This window comes from Elephas maximus, chromosome 13, assembly GCF_024166365.1.
Source record: "Elephas maximus indicus isolate mEleMax1 chromosome 13, mEleMax1 primary haplotype, whole genome shotgun sequence".
Lineage (NCBI taxonomy): Eukaryota > Metazoa > Chordata > Mammalia > Proboscidea > Elephantidae > Elephas > Elephas maximus.
The window spans coordinates 70532260-70554799 of record NC_064831.1 but is presented as its reverse complement, the minus strand read 5'-3'; the positions used below and the strand labels follow the sequence as shown (position 1 = coordinate 70554799).

Below are 22540 nucleotides of genomic sequence, written 5' to 3'. Positions count from 1 at the left end.
TGTTATTGCTCTGAAAACAAGCACCTACCTTCTACCACCTCCTCACTGGTTATCTTCAGCTCTTTTATCAGATCTCAGTGAGCATCGCTCACTCATGAGAACCTTCTCCAAACCTGCCCAGAACAAGTCAGGTGTCCATATTATGTGTCCTCATTGCACCACAGACTTTCCTTCCATACTACTAATGACGGTGTGTCATTATGTGTGATTGTTTGATGTCGCTCTTTCTCCGTGAGAGCCAGGCTACATCGGTCTTATTCCCCAGTCTATCCCCAACACTTAGCCCAACATCTCACACAGAGTTAGTACTCAATAAACACGTGCTGGATGGATGAATAGGAAAAAAGGCAGTCAGCACATATTCTCAGCTACCCTATCTTCCATCTGAACATGTGACCGATGTTCTGAAGCACAGTGTGGAAGAGAGGACGACATCCTCTGATATATGGGCAAAACTAATAAAGGTCAATGTTCACCCATTTTCCTTTGTCAACAGTTACAAAACACATTTTAGAGGGGCAAGGAGAGTAATGAAGCAGAGCAAGATCTAGATCAGTGTTTAAACATTATCCTCAGTCATTAAAAATGAATGAAATTCCCAAACACTATTGTTAATACTATGCCATATGCCATCTCATGTGTGTTTCAAAGCAGTTCCGTAGGGGATATGTTATTGTCTGCATTTACAGGTGAGGAAACTGAGGCTCAGGAAGGTTAAGTCATTCGCCCAATGTGACACAGCTGGTCAAGTGGAAGGGCCATGAACTGTAAGTGTTGCCGGGTCCATGTGGCTCCAAGTACAGGGACCCTTCAGAGGCCTTCCTCTTCCTTCCCAAGCCCCCATGCCCACACGACTGTCTCTCCTGAGTCTCCGCGGTTAGCACTCATGGGTTGGTGTGTGCCCTCTCTGCATGCAAGGAGAGCCTGGCCTCCAAACGGAGTCTGCAATGTGTGCAAAAACACTGCTCTGACTCCTTTAACTGCTGTGACACCACAGTGATAATGAACCCAGCCGCCGGGCTGGCCAGATTCATGAAATATCTTTCAACGTAAAATATGAGCAAAAAACACAAACAGTTGAACAGCATCAGCATGCTATGTATGCAGCGAAGCAAAACAAGGCAGGTTGTATAAATATTTAACAATGAGAAAGAACTGAACTGGCGCCAAAGGAACATCTGGGATAACAGATCTAAGTCGGCTGTGGTTTCGAGCAGGAGAGTCACTGAGAAGATACAAAAAATAACCAGCCTGTGACTCTCAGATTTCACTCTCACGTGCATTTACCAGGCACCCCTGCAACCCAACTAGAAACGCTTTTTCCGGTGGCCTAAGTGTTTACTACACAATTGGGCAATTTCCAAGGGGCCTAAGACAAATAAACATGCTTCGCTTGCCACTAAAAGACTTTATTTTGATTTCAAAACATCAGAAACCCAATAACAGTGTTAACAGTTGACTCAAGGTAAAATCAGGACTTTTTTTTTTTGTTTTGCCACATTTATCTCTGTTACCTAATATGGCAAGAAACAGACTGATGCATGTATGTAGGATTTCAGATGCTGGCATTCGTCCAAAGATGAAGTTTGGGTATTCCAAAGAAAATACGTTATACATTTCAAAGTATGGTTTTCATGAAGCTACCTTCATGACTGACATTTGGAAAGAGACCATCTTTTTCTAGAACTGATACCACAGGGGTGGATTTCATAGTTCACGGGACCCCTGCGGGACTAATTATCTGCCTGACATTCTTCCACTGAAGGATTCGACTGCTTTGCTGAGCTCAACATGGTTTTGTCCTTGCCCTCTTACAAAGTGTTACGAAGAGAGCCCAGCTGCCTTGGGTGGGCTGAGACTGGATGTTGACAACTGTCTGCTATTTTCCCAGGCACACTCATTGCATAACAAGCATGCTGTCCTTTGTGGGAACATGCATATTCAGGTTCATTTCTGCTCTGGCCTGGGTCTTCACAGGATGACAGTGTGGGAACACCCTCGATTCGTTTTCCTTCTGTTTAGCAGTCCATGATGCTGCCCACTAACTCTGCAAACCTCCTACCAACCTCTGTGGAGATTCTGGGACCTGTGAGCTGATGGAGCGGTGTCCAGGGCTGCTGCAGGTGGCTCTGCTGCCATGCACATTCCCTGTGTCCTGAACAGCAAGGAGAGGCCAGCAAGACTACAGGGATGGACAGCAAGGAGAGGCCAGTAAGACTACAGGGATGGACAGCAAGGAGAGGCCAGCAAGTCTACAGGGATGGCTTCTCTGACTGTTCCCCTCAAAGGCCTGACCCTGTTACCCCCAGAGCTGGGCAGCACAAGCTGGCAACAGAACACATTGGGGGCAGTTCTCATCACTTCATGCCAAAGGATGCCTCAGACCCCAACTGCTGCAACCCAACTTGCTAAGTTCTTTAGTTCAGGGCTTCTCAAACTTTGACGTGTACATAAATCCCCTGGAGATCTTATTACAGTGCAGAGCCTGATGGAGTAGGTCTGGGGTGGGGCCTGGATTCTGCATTTCTAACAAGCTCCCAGGAGATGCAGATGTTGCTGGTCCACAGACCACACTTACCAGGTCTTACCAGGGTTTACTACCCAAGTAACATCTCTGGGTGGCACAAATAGTTTGCACTTGGCTGGTAACCAAAAGGCTGGTGGTTGAAACCTACCCATCAGCACCGTGGAAGCAAAGGGCTGGCGATCTGCTTCCATAAAGATTAAAAAAAAAAATTTTTTTTTTTTTTTTTTTTACAACCTAGAAAACCCCATGAAGCACTTCTACTGTGTAACACATGGGTTGCCATGAGTCAGAATCAACTTGACAACACAACCTTCCAAGTACAAACAGACATTTGCATCAACTTATATAGAAAGACGTTAGTGGCACAGTGGTTAAGTGCTCAGCTGTTAACTGAAAGGTTGGTGGTTCCAACCCATCAGCTGCTCCCCAGGAGAAAGATGTGGCAGTCTGCCTCTGTAAAGATTTATAGCCTTGGAAATCCTAGGGAGCAGTTCTACTCTGTCCTATAGGGTCGCTATGAGTTGGAATAGACTACATGGCAACGGGTTTTGATTTTGTATTTGAAAGATGTTGCATAAAACTACACAGGCCCCATTTTGCTGAGAAGGGAATTTAAACTCAGGGACCAAAGAGCTTGGTAAGGTCAAGCAGACAGGTGGACTCAATCCAGGTCTTGATTTCAATTCCCAGGATGGTTTCACTAAATCAATGGCTATTAAACTTGAGCATGCGTCCGGACTGCCTGGAGGGTGGATAAAAACAGAGATTACTGGATCCTCAGAATTTCTGACTTAAGAGGTCTGGGGTGGAGTGGAGAATGTGCATCTCTAACGAGTTCACAGGTGATGCTCCGGCAGCTGGTCCAGGGACCACACTGAGAACTGCTGCACTAGACCATGCAGGACCCGGGTGACCTCAGTGGCGTCCGACTTTAGTCTTGAAGCTCTGACACCATTCACCACTCATATGCCCTGAACACCATGGAGTTGCATTCCTGGTTTGCCTCTATGAACCAGGGTCCCCGAAGCCCTGGGTTGAGCTGCCCTGCCTGGATTGACTTCTGGGGCCCGAGGAACACAGGCCCATGCTGAGGCTTTCGAGTTTTCTTTGTATCTAGACGCCCCCAAATTCAACAAGCTTCACCTGCATGGAGTACAAGTTCAGCTTGGTAGCAGCTGTTTGGCCTGAGCTGTGTGACCTTGGGATTCTCTCAATGATTTCATGCCTCATGGGCCTCATCTGTGAAATGGGGCCAACACCTCCACAGGCACAGGCCTGGGATGAGGTCCAAAGGATCAAGGGTTCTCGGCCCTACCCGTGCATCAGCATCACCTGGGAAGCTTTTACAAAACACCAGTGCCCAGGCCCCTCCCCAAATCCTGGGCACATGTATTTGCAAAATCTCCCCAGGTGACTGATTCTAGTAGGTTAAGAAGTGCTGCAAAAATGTAAGAGAATTCATAGAATCCATTAATATTTCGCTATTACTGTTGAATGAGAAAATAAAAGCAAAAAGCATCCAGGGTCCCACAGGTGTCCTCTCTCCAGACAAGCAGGGAGACTCCAAAGCGAATGCGCTACCTTTAAATGCTCTCAGGCACACAGCCTGATGAAAGGTATCCCAGCAGAGCTGCAGAGCTAGCTGGCTGGCTGGGCAGGCTCCCCGGGAGCCCGCATCGTGAGCTGCTGCTATCTGTGCCCAGACCACGGCCTGGCCAGAGCCTGTGATCCAAGGCCCCAGGCATCTCTGGACTTTGGCTAAGCCTCTCAGGGAGATAGGGAAGCTCTGTCACAGCTAATGGGGGCCTGTGAGTCATGCACAGGGGCTTCCAGGCCCCAGCCCCCAGGGACCAACCTGGCTCAGCTCTCTCCAAATTATCACCAGGAATCTGGGCTAGAATGGCTAAAATATGGGAGCTCATTCATTCCAGAACAGCTGGGGAGTGTTATCAGTTTTCTTGCCTGGACCAGTCCCTGGACTCCTTTGCATATCCCTGCAGAGGCTGCAGAGCATCCGTGATGGCCAGGCAGGGGTGGTGGAGAGTGCTCGGACAGGCCTCTGCTCAGCCATTTAGGCCCCTCGCTGCTGGACAGAGGAACAGAGTGGAAGGTGCCTTTTGGAAGCCTAGGGTGGGTCTCCAATGTCCTTTGCGAAGACTGAAACGGGTATGGAGTAGAAAAAGGGAAAGGAGAGGCTGATCATGAGGTGAGCTGCCTCCCAGATGGCCTTTCCATAGTCATGCAAAACAGGCATTTATTGAATGGATAAATAAATGATTAAATGAAGGAGTGACTGGAGAGAGAGAGAGGGAAGGAAGGGAGGGAAAGAGAGAAACAGAAAGGAAGAAAAGGCAGAAAGGACAAAAGAAAACAATTCTGCCTCTGCTGGCACCCTTTCCACCTTTGGACAGTTCTGACTATTGCGGAATTCTTCCCTTTACTGTACCAAAGTGCTGACCCAGTTCCCTGAAGGAAGGAAGAGTCCAGAGGAAACAGAACCACAGAAGTGCACTGCAGAGAATAGGCCAAATAAACCTTGTCTTTGAAAGGCCATGGGTTATCCTTTTCCACATAAACTTCCCAGTCAGGGAATCTAGACAATTTCTACCCAGAGCAGCATTTCAGGTCACTTAAAGGCACCTACAGCTTTTGCTCACCAAGATCAAGGTTTTCCAGTGTTCAGCAGCCACAGGGAGGATTTGGGAAAGGCCATCGGAAGACACAGAGGAGAGTTCACTCACTCAGGCTCAAGTGGAGGACCCTGCCCAGCGGTCTTCTACTGCTCTCTGCTTGCCCTCTGACCCCACCCTGTGGGCATATCCAGTTACAGTCACAGGCTGAAGCCTGTGGGACTCCTGGGGCTCCCCTCCTTCCCCACAGCAAGCTGGGGCTCAGTCATTCAGAGATCCACGTAATTATTTCTGCAGCCCATCCCCCTACAACATTTAATTTGATCCCTGGCCTCATCCTTACCTGGTCCATCTTCTGCTCAGAATCCTATAACCCCAAATCCCTAGCATTACCAGTGAGAGAGTATCACTGCCCCTTCTCCAGGGAACACCCGATCCTTTCCCCTCAGAAACCACTGAGGCTTGCCCTTCTAGGCCAGGCAGTGCAGACTTGTTTTGTCTGCCCGGCATCGCTTCCTCCCCCCTTTAGTGACAACACCCTGATTTCTTCCGGAGAATCATCTCTTCCCAACTCTTGGGTGAGGCTGACCTAACACCCTGGCTCAGTGACTGGCCAGGTAGGCAGGTGGCCCAAACCAAGAAGCCAGCCTAGGTATTTGCTAGGGCCACTGGGAAAGGCGTCCTGTTTCTGCTTGTGTTGCTAAGCTGGTAGAATGTATGCCCAGAGCTGCTAGCTGAATACCTCTGCTCACATACGCGGAGAGCCTGCCCGAGAATCAACTCTGCATAAGGAAAGCAAAGCTGGGATATTGAGAAGACGGAGCTTTGTTAGCAGCGTTTGATCACCTGGATCCTTCTGCACGTGAAGTCAATTAACCCTTTTCAGTCATTTGAGCCAATAAATGTCCTTTTTCACTTAAGCCAGTCTGTGTTGGTTTTCTGTCACTTGAACCCAGTCTGGTTCTACAGCTGTTCTTTTTTTATAAGCATGCAGGCCTGGAGGAGGAAGGCACTGGCTCCCTCTGACCAGCCCTTCGAACCTTCTAGGACCCCCAGAGTTCTCAACAACCTGATCACTCCTACAAAATGAAAGTTCAGCTACCCCCGGAAACTGTTTGTGGAGAGATTTTTCCAGGTTTACATCCCATCCAGTTACTCAGTTGGAAATGGCAGACCCCTTTTATCCACCTGTCAAAGTATATCCTTGAACAGAGTGGGGTTCTTCTCCCTGTGAGCCACCTTAAACCCTCTGCCATCAGTAGCCACCTTCAACCTATTACCAACTCAAGTCCTAGGGAATGGACACACTTTCCGCACTGCCCCTGAGCTTCCGGGACCATTGCTACAGGTTTTGCCAATCAGCAATCAAGGGGTCCACAGGCATGAGGCTCAGCAAGGGCTTGGGCTCATGGCTTTGTGCCATGCAACTTGGTTTTATTTCATTTTTGCATCAGTTCCTCTCCTCCAGTCTCCCAGCACTTCTTAGACTGGTGAGTTAAATTGTATACTGGGGCTTTAGGCAAGAGGGTAGACTCAGCATTCCCTCAGAGCTGGAAGGGTCCTTAAGGATTTTCTGGGCTGGGATCAAGAGAATGAGGGTCTGAGGAGGAAGGAACTTGCCAAGAATCACACAGTGAAAACCACATACGGGCTCCCAGCTCCCTTTCCAGAACTCTCTACCATACCTTGCTGATGCTAGTTGAGGGCTCCACACAGTCTCTGCCGCCATTGGTAAATTCCAATTTTAATTCACAAACAAATCAAATAAGTCACTGCTTTGGTCCACACCATTCCATGGTGCTTCCAAGGAGACTTTATATGTCTTCTGCCCACCCTTTGTCACCACCTCTCCACCTAGGGAAAAACTTAATTCGACAAAGAACATCATCGTCACCGCCATTCAAGTTACTGCAGCTCTGTGTAAGCATGGCTTCCCTGGGGTCCCCAAGCCAGCCTCAGTGTCTACAGGCCGCACTGTGGTTAGGCTTCTTGCTCCTCCTGTCACATCACACACACGACCCCTACCAGCCCCCCTCCCTTCAGTATAGGTGACTCCTCAACTCTCACGATGGGGGTATCCACTCACTCCTGACTGAGGGGCTCACAAAAGGGGAACTCCCCTGGGGCAAGTGGGCCTGGTGGCCCCAGTTAAAGCACTCCCACTCTGTCAGGCTCTCACCCTACCTCCCACCAACTGGACCATGTCCTCTCTTTTTGGGATGAAACCAAACAAGCCCGGGGACACAGGAGAGTATGAAAGACCCTAGTCCAAAAATCAAAGACGTCAAGTCATCCCTGAGGCCAGGCTGTGGCAAGTTATTACACCCACACTTTGGCTGGTGCTGAAACTTGTCTCTGGCCCTGTCCTGAGTATCAGTGAAATCCTGAGGCCCTGTCTTAACAGCAGTCCTGTTGAAGTTAGCTCTTCCAAGCTCTCCCTGACCAGATCAGCATGCTTTTATGTTGCATGTTCTGAAAGACTCACATCACATTCTCTCTGGTTCAGAGAGAGACTCAGTCCTCTCTTCCACTCTAGGAATAAGGACCCACTTCTCTAGCCCTCTCTTGTTCCTCACAAAAGGAGCTGATCAGAGGAAGAACTCAGAGGGCTTGGCGGTTCACTTGTCACGGAACTTCACTGGCATCTCGGAGGACTTCCTCCATTGAATCAGCTCTGGTGGCAGTGGCCACCATCCAGTGCCCATTCCAAGGACGTTTCTCTCCAAATATAGTTGATACTGCCTCTTTAAACTCTGCCAGGCACATTAAGACTTCAAATGGGCAGAAATGTCCACCCAACTCTGGCGAGCCAGTTAGCTAAACCCTTGGCCTGAACCTTACCCACCCTTGACCATCACTTCCGCTGCCATCTGCCCCAGCTGTGTCTCCTGACTGGGTTTCAAAAAGCCACATCCTGTGGTCGGATATGGAAGTCTGGGGAAACACAAATCTTTCCAGAGAAAGTAATTTCAGCTGTCAAACCAACACTTTCTGGTTGATTTATTTATCTCTTTCTCATTCCTCCCGTGTATTTAACTTTATAAAGTGGCATGTTCTTTGAGGATTTCTATGCGGCGTTCTCTATATTCTATCCGGGAAGGGGCAGCAGAGCAAGTCTTTCTCTGCCTCTATTTTGACACAGTTGCTTTACATGCATGGAGATCTCGCTGCCAGGTCGTGTGTTACACGTTACATGAGACACAGAGGTGACTTCGACACAGACTCGGTCCTCACACCTTAGATCTCTTTTCTTTCTCCCTTATATAGTACATCATTGATAACTAATACTGAGAAAGTTACTACTATCGCTGTGAAACAGTTGTACTTTTATTGGTTTTGACAGCATCTGATTCAGGCTTTTGATGCTCAGAAGCAAAATACTGACCCATTTATTCATCAGACTTCTGCTGAACACATATTACATGCAAAGCACTGTTAGGCACTGTGGGCAGCCACAAACTCTTAACATGGTCAGGGAGAATGATCAGCACAAATGTATCTGCACAAATAAACAGCACAAATATATTCGTCAGACTGTGGAACGCAAAACTTACGGTATGGTCACTTCTGCTAGAATGCTTCTTTTGAAAACGCAAATTTGGTCTAATTCAATTGATATTTAGGGAACAATTTGCACATTTGCTTAGGCATGATTTCATCTGCGAGACATACTAAATGAATCCAGAAAACTACACGCAGCTAAACCAAGCCACATCCCGTTGCCATGAAGTCAATTCCAACTCATAGTGACCCTATAGGACAGAGGAGAGCTGCCCCACAGGGTTTCCAAGGCTGTAATCTTTACAGAAGCAGACTGCCACATCTTTCTCCCATGGAGCAGCTGGTGGGTTTGAACCGCTGACCTTTCGGTTAGCATCCAAGCGCTTAGCCACTGCGCCACCAGAGCTCCTTCCAAGCCACACAGGAATACAGAAAACACGCACACCTCAAACATCTAGGAGTGACCTCAGTTCACTGCGTGTTATGAGCTGCACCCATCCATATCTGGCGTCACAACTTTCCTTCTGATTTCAGATAATGCTCCTTCCAACGTTTCACAATAAGACAGAGGCTGCAACCCTCTTGCAAGACCCACTTCCACAAGCAAACTTCATGTTGTTTTCAAGGCGAAGGCTCATATTTATGGTAGTATTTATTATTATTTTTTAACCATTTAACATGCATAAAGCTATGCTACCATTTTTATTAGGCTCCTATTTTTGTTTCTTTGTGTCACTAATGAAGCATTTGAGCGTTGTACTCCTAACGTTTTTATTCTCATAAGCCCTGTGGTTTTTACTGCATGATTTTGTATAGTGTAGTGATTTTTAGGAATGCATGTGTTGTGTTATTTAACTGTTTTTAAATGTTTCAATAACCCAGGTAACTGAGGCCTGGGTAATAAATGCCTATGATCAGGATCACAAATAACCACGCTTGCTACACGAACCTCATTACAGAGCATGTGGATCTGACTAAAGTAGCAACACTGACTTCTAGTGGCAATGTACACTAATTGCATGTAAAATACAGAAAAAAAAGACGTATTAAAAAATAAACACTTTTTAAAATGTTATAAGGTGAATGAAGCCTTTACAAAAGTCAAGCCAAATATATCCCTTCTCCTTTAGGCAACTTTTTCTACCTTCAGCTTCCTGGCCTTTTCACTACAAGAAGTTTTGGTCTCTAGAGTCAAACAGCCTCCTAAAAGGAGTTACACTGACCTGTCATCGAGTTCTCTGAGGTGCACAGCTGCTCTCTCAGCTTCTCCACGTCATCAGGATGCACCTGTTCATAGAGGGTGCTTCCAAACCACTCTGACTGGGGCTGGTTCAGAACAGGAGTAACAGAGTCAGACACGTAAATCACTCGCCCTGTCTCAGCTGCGACAACAAACAGAAATCCATCAGCTGCTTCGAGGATGAGATGCTTCAGCTCCTGGGAAGAAAAGATTATGATAAGATCACAGCACTGACAAAGGCCAATTAAACTTGCTTATTAGCAACCCTCGACTTTTATTCAGACATTTGTTCTGGTACACAAATAGAAACTCTGCTTTTTTACTGGTAGATGAGCTGGAAAAATACACAAAGCTTGCACCATCCTTAAGATACAGCCATTCTAAACACTGTTGTTGCTGTTAGCCTTGTCTTAACCAGCCCTCTCAGGAAGAGAGGGAATTTCCTGCCCAGGGGAATGGAAGAACAAAGAGTGATTACCAGAAGACTCTGGGCTGTCAGAAGTATGAACAGCCTCATTCAAATATTTAAACCATAGTTATGCCTCTAGAGCAGAAGCACACAGCACACAGTGCTTGGCACAAAAGGTACTCAATGGAAGGAAGAGAAGGAAAATGAGAAACTGTGGAGAGAGAAGGAAAGGGACTGTGTGCCTCCCCACCCACTGTTTGCCACAATGACAGTGCACTCTGTTCCTCTTCTCTGCCTGTCCTTTCTGAGCTGAATCCTGGCACTGGTGATAAGTGTATCAGCTTACATCTGCTTGTCTGTCAGACTCCCAGGACTCTTTGACAACCATCATCTCACCAGGGTCTCAGGATAACCCTTGGAGGCAGAGGGAATAAATCACTGCCCACATCATTTTACAGTGAGCACAGAGGTTAGGGGCATCACACCCAGGGTCACTCTGACTCACCAGGGCCATGACTGGCACTGAAGGCAGGAAAAAAGATGCTTGGGGTCCATGAATGGGTGGCAGGAAGCCTTGTATCATCCAAAGAGGGATGTGAATGGGGTAAAATCAACTTTGTTAAAATAAGAGGTCTTATCTTTGCAAAGCTGAAGGCAGCTCAAGTTTAGCTACCTGTGTCATTCTCCCTCAAGCTAAGCAGCTCTTTCCTGCTGATGAGATGGGCTCCATTCCTGCAGGGGTTGTTGAACTAACCCTTGCCCAGCATTGGGAGTCCACAGCCACCCTCCGTCCACCTCACACACGGCTCAGCACCAAAGAACAAAGGTATCCCTCCAGGTTAGTAGTCTGTAAACATTTTTTGCTGTGAATCCTCTGTGCAAATGTAATCTTATGTGGAAGCCCCAGTGGAAAAGAGATTAAAGCCCAGCTGAGTGGAAGCAAAACGTGGGGAGTCTAGAGTGTCTAGCCCTGACCGAAATCCCAGTCCCCAAGGAGGTGCCAAGGACCCAAAGGTTAAATGTTGATCTGCTGGTGGGCAGAGCCTGGGGTGCTCTGTAAGTGTCTCTATGCTCTTGGCCAGGTGGGAATTCTAACATCCTCTGGCTGGGAAACTAGTGTGGAAGCTGATTACACAGGGTTTTTTAAGGAAACGTATGTTTTGCCCATTTTTCTGACATTGCCGTCTGCTGTTCTGTGTCTCCTAGACTTGTTCTGAGTTCAGAGGGTTGGGTCAGCATTTTAATTTTTGGTATTGGGAAGATATTCCCAATAGTAGGACCTGTAAAACTAGACCAGGATTCCTGGGGAGGCAGGGATTTCTCTGTCACGGAGGAGGGTAAGTGGAGGCTGCCTGGCTTTACTTAGGTTTTCATATTTTCTTCCAGTAGACAAATAACTATTTGGAAAGGCTGGATAGGACAGAGCCTCACCCTCATCACCAACCCCTCTTTCTACCTGCCACCTCCCTGATTTTCATCTTCTAGGCGTGTGCCACTCATTACCAAGATCATGCGCCCAGAACCCAGAACCAGCCCTGGCTCTAATTCTCCAGTAAAACAAAATAGTAAAGGTTAAGAGCACGGAGTTTAGAGCAAAAGAGATTCAACCATGGTTCTTCCACTCAGCTGGGCAACTGTTGGCAAGTTACTTAACGTTCCCAGCTTCCATTTGTTCATGCAGTTTTTATTGTCAGTGAGTTTGTGGGAAGTCAAATGAGATCCTTCACGTAAAGGACATAGTAAGGGCCGGGCACACAGTAGGTGCTCAATAAATGTAACTGTTATTGTCATTATCCAAGTCACTGAGAGAAATATGGGCAAGACCCATATGATCTGAACAACTGCTTTCTTTTTTAATTCCACTTTCATAATCCTTAGTTGCTTAAAAAAAAAAAAATTTTTTTTTTTTGTTGCTTAGAGATAGATTAATTTCAAATACTGACTAGCAGGATCTTTGTGAGGTTTAAAAAAGAGAAAGAGCCTTTACTAACCCTGGCAGTTCACAGGTGCTTCATAAATTTCCATCTGGTTACCTAGCAGTTATCTAGCCTGTTCCTATACTCCAAGCCCCATGTGAAACAACCTGCATCACTGACTTCCTGATTCTTCATCACCACCATGAGAGGTGGGGGCTATCACTACATTCATTTTTACAGAGGGGGAAGTGAGGCATGAAGCCAGCGCCCTTAACCACCGAGCTCAATGTCCTTCCAGTAGAGGATGTGACTACCAGTGTTGTAGTTTCCAACACCTGTGAGGTAAGAGTATCACAGGGCCATTGTGTCATTAAAGGAAGGATCAAGGATGTAAAGTACCTGGCAAAATGTCTGCTACAAAACCTGTATCAGTACCAGCTGTCGTGGAGTCAACTCTGACTCATGACGATCCCATCTGTGTAAGAGTAGAACTGTGCTCCATAGAGTTTCAAGAGCTGAATTTTTTTCAGAAGTAGATTGCCTTCCTTCTGAGGCACCTCTGGGTGGACCTGAACTTTCAGCCTTTTGGTTAGCAGCCAAGTGCACTAACTTTACACCACCTAAGGACTCCCTGCTTCAGGACCAGCAGTAACGAATGCTACTCCTCTTTCATTGTTCTTTTTCTAAACCTAACTTCCACACATGAACACAGATCCACAGCTCCGGCAGAATAAGTGACTGTCTCTCCACCATGCCTTTTCCATTCCTGCCGCTGAGACTGTGCTGCCCTTGTGTAGAACCCCCTCTTGCTCCCCTCTTTGTAACCACATTGTGTTGCTCTTTCATAGCCCACCAGTGCCGTATTTCCTCTGAGAAGTTCTCTTTGATACGAGGCCACTCCTGCTCCCTTTCATTTTGGCCACACACTGTGTGCCTCACTAAATACTCCACTATTTTACCTGTGCACCCTACATAATTCTGCACTTTTTAACGGCATTCCCTGACAGCCACATCCCTGTATTTTTGCCCCCAGTATGTACCAACGTGAAGAATATTGGATATACCGTGGACTTCCAAAAGAAAGAACAAATCTGTCTTGGAAGAAATATAGCCAGAATGCTCCTTCATCTCATATACTTTGGGCATGTTATCAAGAGGGATCAGTGGCTGGAGAAGGCCACGATGCTTGGTGAAGCAGAGGGTCAGTGAAAAGGAAGAAGGCCCTTAAGATGGATTGACAGTGGCTGCAACAATGGGCTGAGGTATAACAAGGATTGTGAGGATGGTGCAGGACCGGGCAGTGTCCTGTTCTGTTGTATACAGGGTCACTACGAGTTGGAACTGACTCGATGGCACCTAACAAAAACAACAATATACAAATGCCTGCTAAGTGCATTTTATTTATATGATTTACATTTATATTATATTGTTCCTATTATGATTATAACTGCTGCCATTACTTTCATTTTGTTCAGGACCAGCACTAGGCCAGTGCCTAAGAATTGTATTGTTTACTGATTTTTTCCTGTGTCCCATGGCACAATGCTAAGCACACCGTTCAGATGTTCATTTTTTTTTTTTTTTTTGAGTGATGTCTCATGAAGGTATACATGGGAAAGGTAAAATCAGGAGACATAAAGATCTGACAAACACTCCTTGAAGAGGGCTTCCCAGTGAAGATTGGAAACAATTTCCTCAAACTTTAACCCCATTTCCCCAGGCTTATTTCATCTCGGCGACACTGTTATTTTCCCCTCCTTCTAATGATGACATTATTGGGGGGATAGGACAAGTGACAAACAGTGTACCTGCTCTGTCAGGAACGAAGGCTTGTATGCACCATCCGTAGACTTGTTCCCTGTGCCCCTCATGGACTTCATGTGCGAGACAGCCATGCGGAGGATGGTGAGCTTGTCTGGCTTCCGGGCCAGCGCGCTGCACGTGGGGACCATGTCAGAGAGCTCCGTGATGTACTGGGTCATCTTGTTCCGCCTGCGCCTTTCAATCTCACTGTGATTCTCTCTTCCCAGAAAGCACAAGAATGGGGGGAGGGGAGGGAAGAGAGAAGTATCAGACTAGGGTTTAGTGTCTAACAGGATAGAAGAGCACATTGCTAACACCAAGTGATCAAGCGACAGGTAACAACTCATACCAGCTGGGTGTCTTGAACACATATTGGGCAGAGAAGCTCTTCAGATGCCTCAGGAAGTTTAGTTTCTGTGTGCGGCAAGCAAAGGCTTCTACAATTCCTCTGTCTCAACCTCTATTTACTGAAATCTCCTAATTGTTCCAATGAACCTACGTACTTTTGAATGAGCATAAGGAATTAAAACATTATACTTCAGCAGTCTAAAATTAACCCAACATGCTTTCCATGTGCCACATGAATCCCTACATGGGTGTGCACACGTACACATACATACATGCACATACACAAGTGCATACATGTGTTACTGCTTGAATATGTGGTTTACATCGACCCTATAATAAGAAGCATCATAGAGCCTTGCTACTCCTGTGTCACTAAGTAGGCTGTAATGCCACAAATTTACTTCACATAAAGTTATGAACATGCCTTTGTTCTAAGCCCAACACGTTTTCCACAGCATGGTAACAGAACAGGTGTACTCCTGGCTTATTAAACAACAAAGGGCCAGTTTGGGGGGGAAAAAAACACCGTGAGGAATTACTGAAATCAATCCCTGTGATGTGTTAAGATGAAAAACTAGCAGGAAGCATGGCAGAATGTTTCCATCTTGGGTTATTAATACCTGTAGGCTTGAACAGAAGAGTAACAGCTGACCCAGTTCAACAGCACTACGGCAAAGCCATTACTTGGGATAAAAGAATGATAAAAGTACATCCCGTGTCTGTTGTAGGATTTAGGGTTTCATCGATACTCAAAGAATGAGAACCATACTACTAGCAAGAAAGGAACATGCTCAGGCAAGGCTGCCTCTAAACACTGCACCTATTAATTAGGCTTAACACCTCACCCTCCCAAGTCTGGGGAGCAGACATGCCAATTATGCCTAATCATATGCAAGGAATACATGCCGAGGCCCTCTGTGAACATGCTAACCTTGGGGAAGTAAGACTGGGGTAATGGTCACTGTGGGGAGCTGACCTGGGCCATCGAGGGAGCATCTTCTATACAAGAGCACTGAGCCAGGCACCTGAGGGGACGAGGGTGGCAGAGGAAACAAGCAATGCCCAATTCCTGTCCTTAAGCAGCAGGGGTTCAATTAAGAGAGTAAAGCATATTCCTGGCACAGTGGAGATGAGAGGCAGAATATGACTAAATGCTCCAAGGAAATGGACTGCAGGTCTAGTTGCCTTTATGAAATAGTACCTCTTTTGCTATGAGGCCAGAAGAAATGGATGGTGCCTGGCTAACCCTGCTGAATGTTTTGATCAAGGACCCAACAGATGGATCCTGATCAAAAAGAGTAAAATCGTGGAACAGAACTTTAAATTCACATGGAAACCAGACCTACTAGATCACTGAGACTGGGGGAACCCCTGAATCTGCTGCCCCAAAATAATCTTTAAACCTTGAATCAAAACTATCCCACAAAGCCATCATTAAACTAAGCAAGAGTTCAGCTGAATTAACAAAGAATGTTTGCCTTGAACATGGCACACTCATAAAAATGTATCTATGTGGATTCAAACTGACAACGGTTAATCTAAAGCACAGACAAGAACCTTAAGGGGCAGAGGGTCTAAATTAATGATGAAACAATTAAGAGTAGAGACACTGAGAATGGTGACAGAATGTCAAGTATATAACCAATGTCACTGAACTGTCCCTGTAGAAATTGTGGATGGATTGATGCTTGGTTGTGCTTTGCCACTAGGAATAAAAAAATTAATAAAAAAAGAACATGATTAAATGGTCCAAAAGGCACACAGAAAGTAAAAACCGCAAGCAGTAAGAGGTAAGAGGAGGAAGTGGTCCTGGGTAGGGGTACAGGGGCTGGAAAAGGCAGAGAGGAGGAGCGGGGAGAACCTGAAGTGTCTTCTGGGAAGAGAAGCAGCATGATCAAAGCCTGGAATTGGGAGCAGGCCTTGGAGGGCAGTGAGGAGACGGGCCCCTATGGAGGGGCAGACAGGGGCTTGGAGGAGAGGGGCCAAGGAGAAACAATGTCAGATGATGAAGAGACAGCTGTGATGGTGACCAGGCTGACAACAGGGCCCAGATCTTCCAGGTCCCTGTGGCTGGTTTCTGGGGAGGGGCTCAGAGGTGGGTGAGTCTTATTTGACCGCGGAGACCTGGAGGCTTAGCTCAGCAAGGAGAGTCCTGAGGATGGTCCTCCAGCCCTAGCCACAGTGATAAACCTCAGGGCTGACTCCCTGGAATGTGGAGACATATAGGAGCTGGCACAGATGCTATTGTTCCACAGGGCAAAGACACCAGGGCTTTCAGGCGATTGGGCATGGCCTTTACTGGGGGAGAACAAAGGGAACCAGGGAAAACCAAAAAACCAAATCAAACCTACTGCCATCGAGTCCATTTCAACTCAGAATGACCCTATAGCACAGAGCAGAACTGCCCCACAGAGTTTCCAAGGAGCGCCTGGTGGATTTGAACTGCTGACCTTTTGGTTAGCCGCCATAGCTCTTAGCCACTATGCCACCAGGGTTTCCAACCAGAAAAGGGGGTGGGCAGTTACAAAGAGGGAGAGACAGTGATGACAAAGGGGGATTTGGTTCAGGGTCCCTGCTTTCTATGGTGGATGCAGAATTCTCCCCTGGGAGGGGCAGATGAGCACCTCTCCTCTCTCCACCATTCCCAAGGCAGGTAAGTCCATGGTGGCAGCAGAGCTGGAATCAGCTCTGTCATCAGTGACCCCTGCACTGTCACTATAACCGCCTCTCACAGGAGGCTGCATCGGAACGGCCTGAGTGAGCTCTCTGAGGGCAGTGCCCCCCACCTCGCTGCCTGCGCCTTATCAGGCAGACCAGGTACGGTGAAGGTATGCAGAAACTGCTGGGCTGCTCAGTGCTCACTTGTGGACCCTCGTCACGCAGAAGGAGGACCCAGCTTCTCCACCTCACCGCCCTGCACGCTCCTCTCGCCCGAGGAACACTGGAGGACAGGCTTTCGTCTCATCTCCTGCTCAGAGCAGCTCCCTCAGACTAGCTCGCTCCCACCACCTGGAGTCTGAATTCCTCAGCCTTTTAGGATCTTCCTAATCAGGCCCCACCTACTTCCTCCCACTTGATTCCAACAGTCATTCAGCTACTCAACTCCTCCCAGCGTTCTAAGAACACCATGTTCACTCCTGCTTATCTTCACTTCCAACCAAAAAAAAAAAAAAAAAAACCCGTAGTGACCCTAGAGGACAGAACAGAATTGCCCATAGGGCTTCCAAGGAGGTGGGTTCAAACTGCTGAGTTTTGGTTAGCAGCCAAGCTCTTAACCACTGTACCACCTGGGCTCCAATCTTCACTTCAGCACTCTCCAGATTGCTTTTTCTCCTGAAACTTGTCTTTGCGTCAAATGTCCTGTAAATATCTCTGCATTCTCTCCCATCTTCTCCACACCCACTGCCTGTTGTAGCTGTCAGCACACCACACCTTGCAGCTCATGTCCTCCTGCAGCCACCTGTCTCCAGGCCCATCTCCCTCCAGGTCAGTCTTCAGTGTTATACCCACACCGATATCTCCAAAAATGCAAATCCAACCCTTGCCTTAAAGTGCTTCCTTCAATGATGCCCCAAAACCTAGGGAGTCAGGCTCGAACCTCTCAGCTACTTAACCACGGCAACCACTCCAGTGCAGGGCCAGAAGCAAAGGTGCTTCTGATCCTCCTTTCCAAGAGAGCCTGTACCATACTGCCACAGACCTTCTTGTTTTATAAACATTTTGGGGAAAAAGCATCTTTGTGAGGTTCTTAAATAGAAGTCTAAAGCAATTTCCTCACAGAGACAGTGCTCGATGAACCCAACTCACGGGATGAGGTGCATGAAGACGATGATGCTGGGCCAGCTGTTTACAAACTGACTGTTCACTAACCAGCCCAGAGAACGTTCCGACCATTTTATGAAATAGGACTGGAGGTGTCAGCAGAACGTCAAAATGACAGAGAGCTGCCGGTTACCTAGCAACAAGATTTGATAAATAAGATACTGTAGTTGCTGAATTTATAAAATATATGTGTATGTGGGGATGGGAAACCCTGGTGGTGTAGTGGTTAAGTGCTACAGCTGCTAACCAAAGGGTCAGCAGTCTGAAACCGCCAGGTGCTCCTTGGAAACTCTATGGGGCGGTTCCACTCTGTCCTATAGGGTCGCTATGAGTCGGAATCGACTTGACGGCACTGGGTTTGGTTTTTTTTATGTAGGTATGTGTGTTTAGAGAGAGAGAGCGAGAGAGAGATTGATTCATTTTCAAGACTTCATGGGGATGAGGGGAGAGGGAAAAAAAGGTCTTGTGAAAACAGGACATCATTCCGGGACAAGGTGTGCTGGGCCAAGGCCATCACCATCACAGGTGAGAGGGATCTAGTGTCTGCTTGGAGGAGCTGCAAGGGTGGGGTGGGAGAAGCTGTGAACTTGGCATTTGTGAGTTGTCTAGGCGTACCCACTCGGACACACTCATGACGCAGCAGGTTTGGGGACAGGTGCCACACAGAACGAGATGTGTGCTCCATAGCCCAGACCGAGTCAGGACTGGAGGATCGATCACCGGGAGTTTTTTTGCTTCTCAGAACTCACACAGTGATCACCTCTGCTCTTGAACAATTCACCCAACTATACACGCTCTGAATTACTGGACCAAAGGCCAAGGCTCCTTGCATGCACTCATGATTTGGTAAGGGTATTCCCGACTTCTCATGCAAAAGAAGCCTTAATCCCCTCCTTACCCTCTTACCCTCTGCAAAGGCACATGGCCACCAGGCCTGCAGAGTTAGGCTGAGGGAGCCATCCAGACCAAGACTGACAGCCTCGGCTGGGGTTACAAGAGTCCTTCTCCAGCTGTCAGCTGCCTCTGGTGCGGCTGTGGGTGCAGGCTGGGCCTGGCCCCCACTGACACTCAGGAGGGAAGACCGTATCTTGCAGGGCTTTCAGGGGACATCCTTCAAGTCCTGGTCAGCCCTTCCTGGGCAGCAGGGCAGGGTGTTGTGAAGGCGTGCTGGCCAGAGCAAAGCCATCCTGTGGAGCCCCAGAGTGAAGCTGGACACAGGCCCTGTGAGGGGACCCCCAGACGCATGCCCAGTTCAGCAGCTTGTCCAGCTTCTGAGGCTTCTCCAGAAAGGACAAAGCTCATTCTCTCCTTGAAGAGAAGACATGTACCTGCTTCCCAGAAGCTAGCCAGGGCATGTTTCCTGCCAGACACTGTCTGTCTAGGCTGAAAACAAGGCTCACCCTAAATTCAGGAAATGGAGTCTGAGAAATCCCAGATCTTTCAAAGCCCCGGACTCAGGGTATCTGATAATGCCCATCCCCAATGGGGCACACATCCATGTTTATATGGCACCTTGCAGCTCATCAAGTCATTACACAGGTATCACTGCATTTGATCCTCACAATCACCCTGTAAAGAAATACCTCCTCTTTTCATGGATGAGGAACCTGCAGCTCAGAGAGGCACCATGACTTACCTAAGGCCACACAGCTTGTCTTAAGTGGCCAAGCCAGGACACAAACCAGTACTACTCAATGCCTGCTTTGCCTCTCTCACTATCTCTCCTCAGCAGAGTACTAACTGGTCCTAGATTCAGAGCCAGTGAGCCTGAGAAGCAAACATATTTAAAACCTAAAACACCAAAACCAAACCCGTTACTGTTGAGTTGATTCGAGTAGAATTGCTCCATAGGGTTTTCCTGGCTGTGATCTTAACGATGCGGATCACCCAGACTTTCTCTCACAGTGCTGCTGGGTGGGCTGGAACCACCAACCTTTAAGTTAGTAATTGAGCACTTAACTGTTTGCACCACCCAGGGATCCAGGATTGGAGGGGAAGAAAATGCCTGGCAGCCTCCAAAAAGACACAGCTCAGGACTACTTAGAAATCCAGAAATGATTTCCTCCCCTCTCTCCAGGCGCTATCCAGGTACTGTCATTTCAAAGCAAGGTTAATCTCTTAAGGAAAAAAATGGAAGGTGAGTGGAGCCGTTGAGTAAGGTGAGAAATGCATCAAAAATGGTGCAGGTCAATCACATGAGGGCCAGCGCATCTTCTAGAAAGAATCAACTGCTCCATGTCAGCATGATGTTAGACAACTGGCTCGGTCTGACAAACAGTTCGTTCAAATGTGTTCCAACCCTAACTCTCCCCTAGCTCTAAGGCTAATCCTAACCCACTGAAATGACATGAACTTCTCAAACTAAAGTCCTCAGTGATTCGGCTGCTCATAGGCTACACCCTGCCAAGTTCTACCCAGTTTATCTGCAATACTTTCTTGGTTCATGATAATGGAGGATGTCGAGGCAGGAAGAAAGTTTGGGAAGTTCAAAAGTGCTCGTCTTGAGTGTTGACTCTGCAAAATCATGAACGTTTGGCCAAGACTCCTCCCGCTTTGAAGAGAAGGGTGACTGGTAACAACAGGTGAGATAAAAAGGGCAATCCTTCTTCCTACCTGGCCATCCTCTCTGCATCAGAAGTGCTTTGCGCATCTTCCTGCCTGGAAATAAACAGCTCTCTAAGCTAAGATTCAGAGACTAAGAATTCTGGGAAACGCCAATCCTCTTCTTTTTCTGTTGGGGACAGCAGAACACGCCTACCTTGCACAGTTCTCCATAGCAACAGGGTTTTAATCATCATACCTATAAACAAAGCAGAGCGGTAAGTTCAGACCCAATGATTAAAGCTAAAACAGCGTCACGACATACAAAACCAGAAAAAAATGCATGCAAGGGTAAATACCATGCAAACCATGGGTAAAGGATCAGATTGGCATGGTGAAAACTCAAAGGTCAATTTTGTTCAGACTTTTCAAATTATCATGAATATTTTTACTTTCAGATAACTTTAAAGGTTCACTGGCTTAAAAAAAAAAAAAAAGAAAAGAAACCCACTGCTTTGACTCTGACTCATGGGAACCCACGACTCATATGCTCCATAGGGTTTTTGCCAGGTCTTTCTTCTGCAGTGTTGCTGGGTGGGTTCAAAGTGCCAACCTGTAGGTTAGCAGTTGAGGGTAAACTATTAACTCCTATAAAAAATAAGGAATACTTTTGAACTGGTGCCTTTGTGGGCTATAACCTCACCAGGGGATAGGTGAGTGGGCCACGCAGCTAATAGGGCCTCAGGCAGATCACTTAGAGCTGTTCTTCCAAGGGTGAAAGAGAAGCTAATAAACCCACCAATCAGGGCTAACTGGTCCTGGACTCGGAGCCAGGATGCCCAGTGAGCCTGAGAGGCCAACATATTTATGGCCTATGGGGAAAGAAAATGTCCCCCCTCAGGAGGCCCCAAGCACTGGAGCCAAATCCATGGTAACAGACATGAGAATTCCTTGGAAAGTCTTTTGGGTCTTTTTGGAAGGGGTGCAGAGTCAGAACACAGAAAAAACAGGCTGGTAATATGCAGTGACAATAATTAAAGGTTTGGGAGTGAATGCCTGGTTGTTCCTAAGTTATAAATCTAACATTAAAAAATATTTTAAGGAGCCATGTTTCCACTTTTCTGTTGTAATGAAGAATATTACACATGAATATATATATGTAAGTCACATGAACAGCATGGTGTATAATCTTTGACTCCACAGATGACAGCTCTGGGAGGTCAGCTGTCCCAACTATGAAGTGCATTCAAGACGCCACTACCCACTGGTCTCAGCTGACCCCAACTGCAGGGAAGGGAAACGCATCCACCCAGAGGGCTGTGAAAGTAGGCGCGTGCGCCTTAACCGCTCAGTGTGCAGAGCAGGTCGTTGGGGTTACAGGCTCTGCTGGCTGGGATGGGTGTCGCTCTGACCCTCCAGGTACACCAAGGCCATCCACCAGGGATGAGATTACAGAGGGGCTTGTTTCGACATCCTTGAAGGAGATGCGGCGCCACCACCAGCTGCCAGGGAAGCTCGTCTGCAGAGGAACGCTTTCTGGAGCATAATCAGAGTTCCCCCGAGAAGGACAGTTCACCACCGCCCACTGTTAGGATAGGTGACACAGTAACCGGGCTTCCAGGAGGCAGGAAGTGAGGTCAAGCTGAGTGCTCTCACATGGAGGCTGCTTTCTCCAGGCACAGCCTGGGAAGAAAGCTCCGCAGCCCCACTCCTTACCACCTCTTAGGCAAAAAGCCGCTTCCTTTGCAGCTCACAAGTCCATCTCCTCCACCCTGAAGGCTCCTTATCATGTCACCCATTGGC

The 22540-nt window shown here is 47.4% G+C and overlaps 1 protein-coding gene across 3 annotated transcripts in view; it reads right to left on the bottom strand.

Annotated features, from left to right (window-relative positions):
* Positions 1–22540, bottom strand: part of ARNT2 (aryl hydrocarbon receptor nuclear translocator 2) — a 204668-nt gene that overhangs the window by 121851 nt on the left and 60277 nt on the right. The window contains exons 4-5 of one of the 3 annotated variants that reach the window (XM_049852831.1): positions 14032–14245; positions 9882–10095 (exon numbers count right to left, since the gene is read on the bottom strand). In XM_049852831.1, coding sequence (XP_049708788.1) covers positions 9882–10095; positions 14032–14245 — 428 coding nt within the window. Of the gene's footprint in view, positions 1–9881; positions 10096–14031; positions 20997–22540 lie in introns of all 3 variants that reach the window. The other 2 variants (XM_049852832.1, XM_049852833.1) reach the window with 2 other exon arrangements.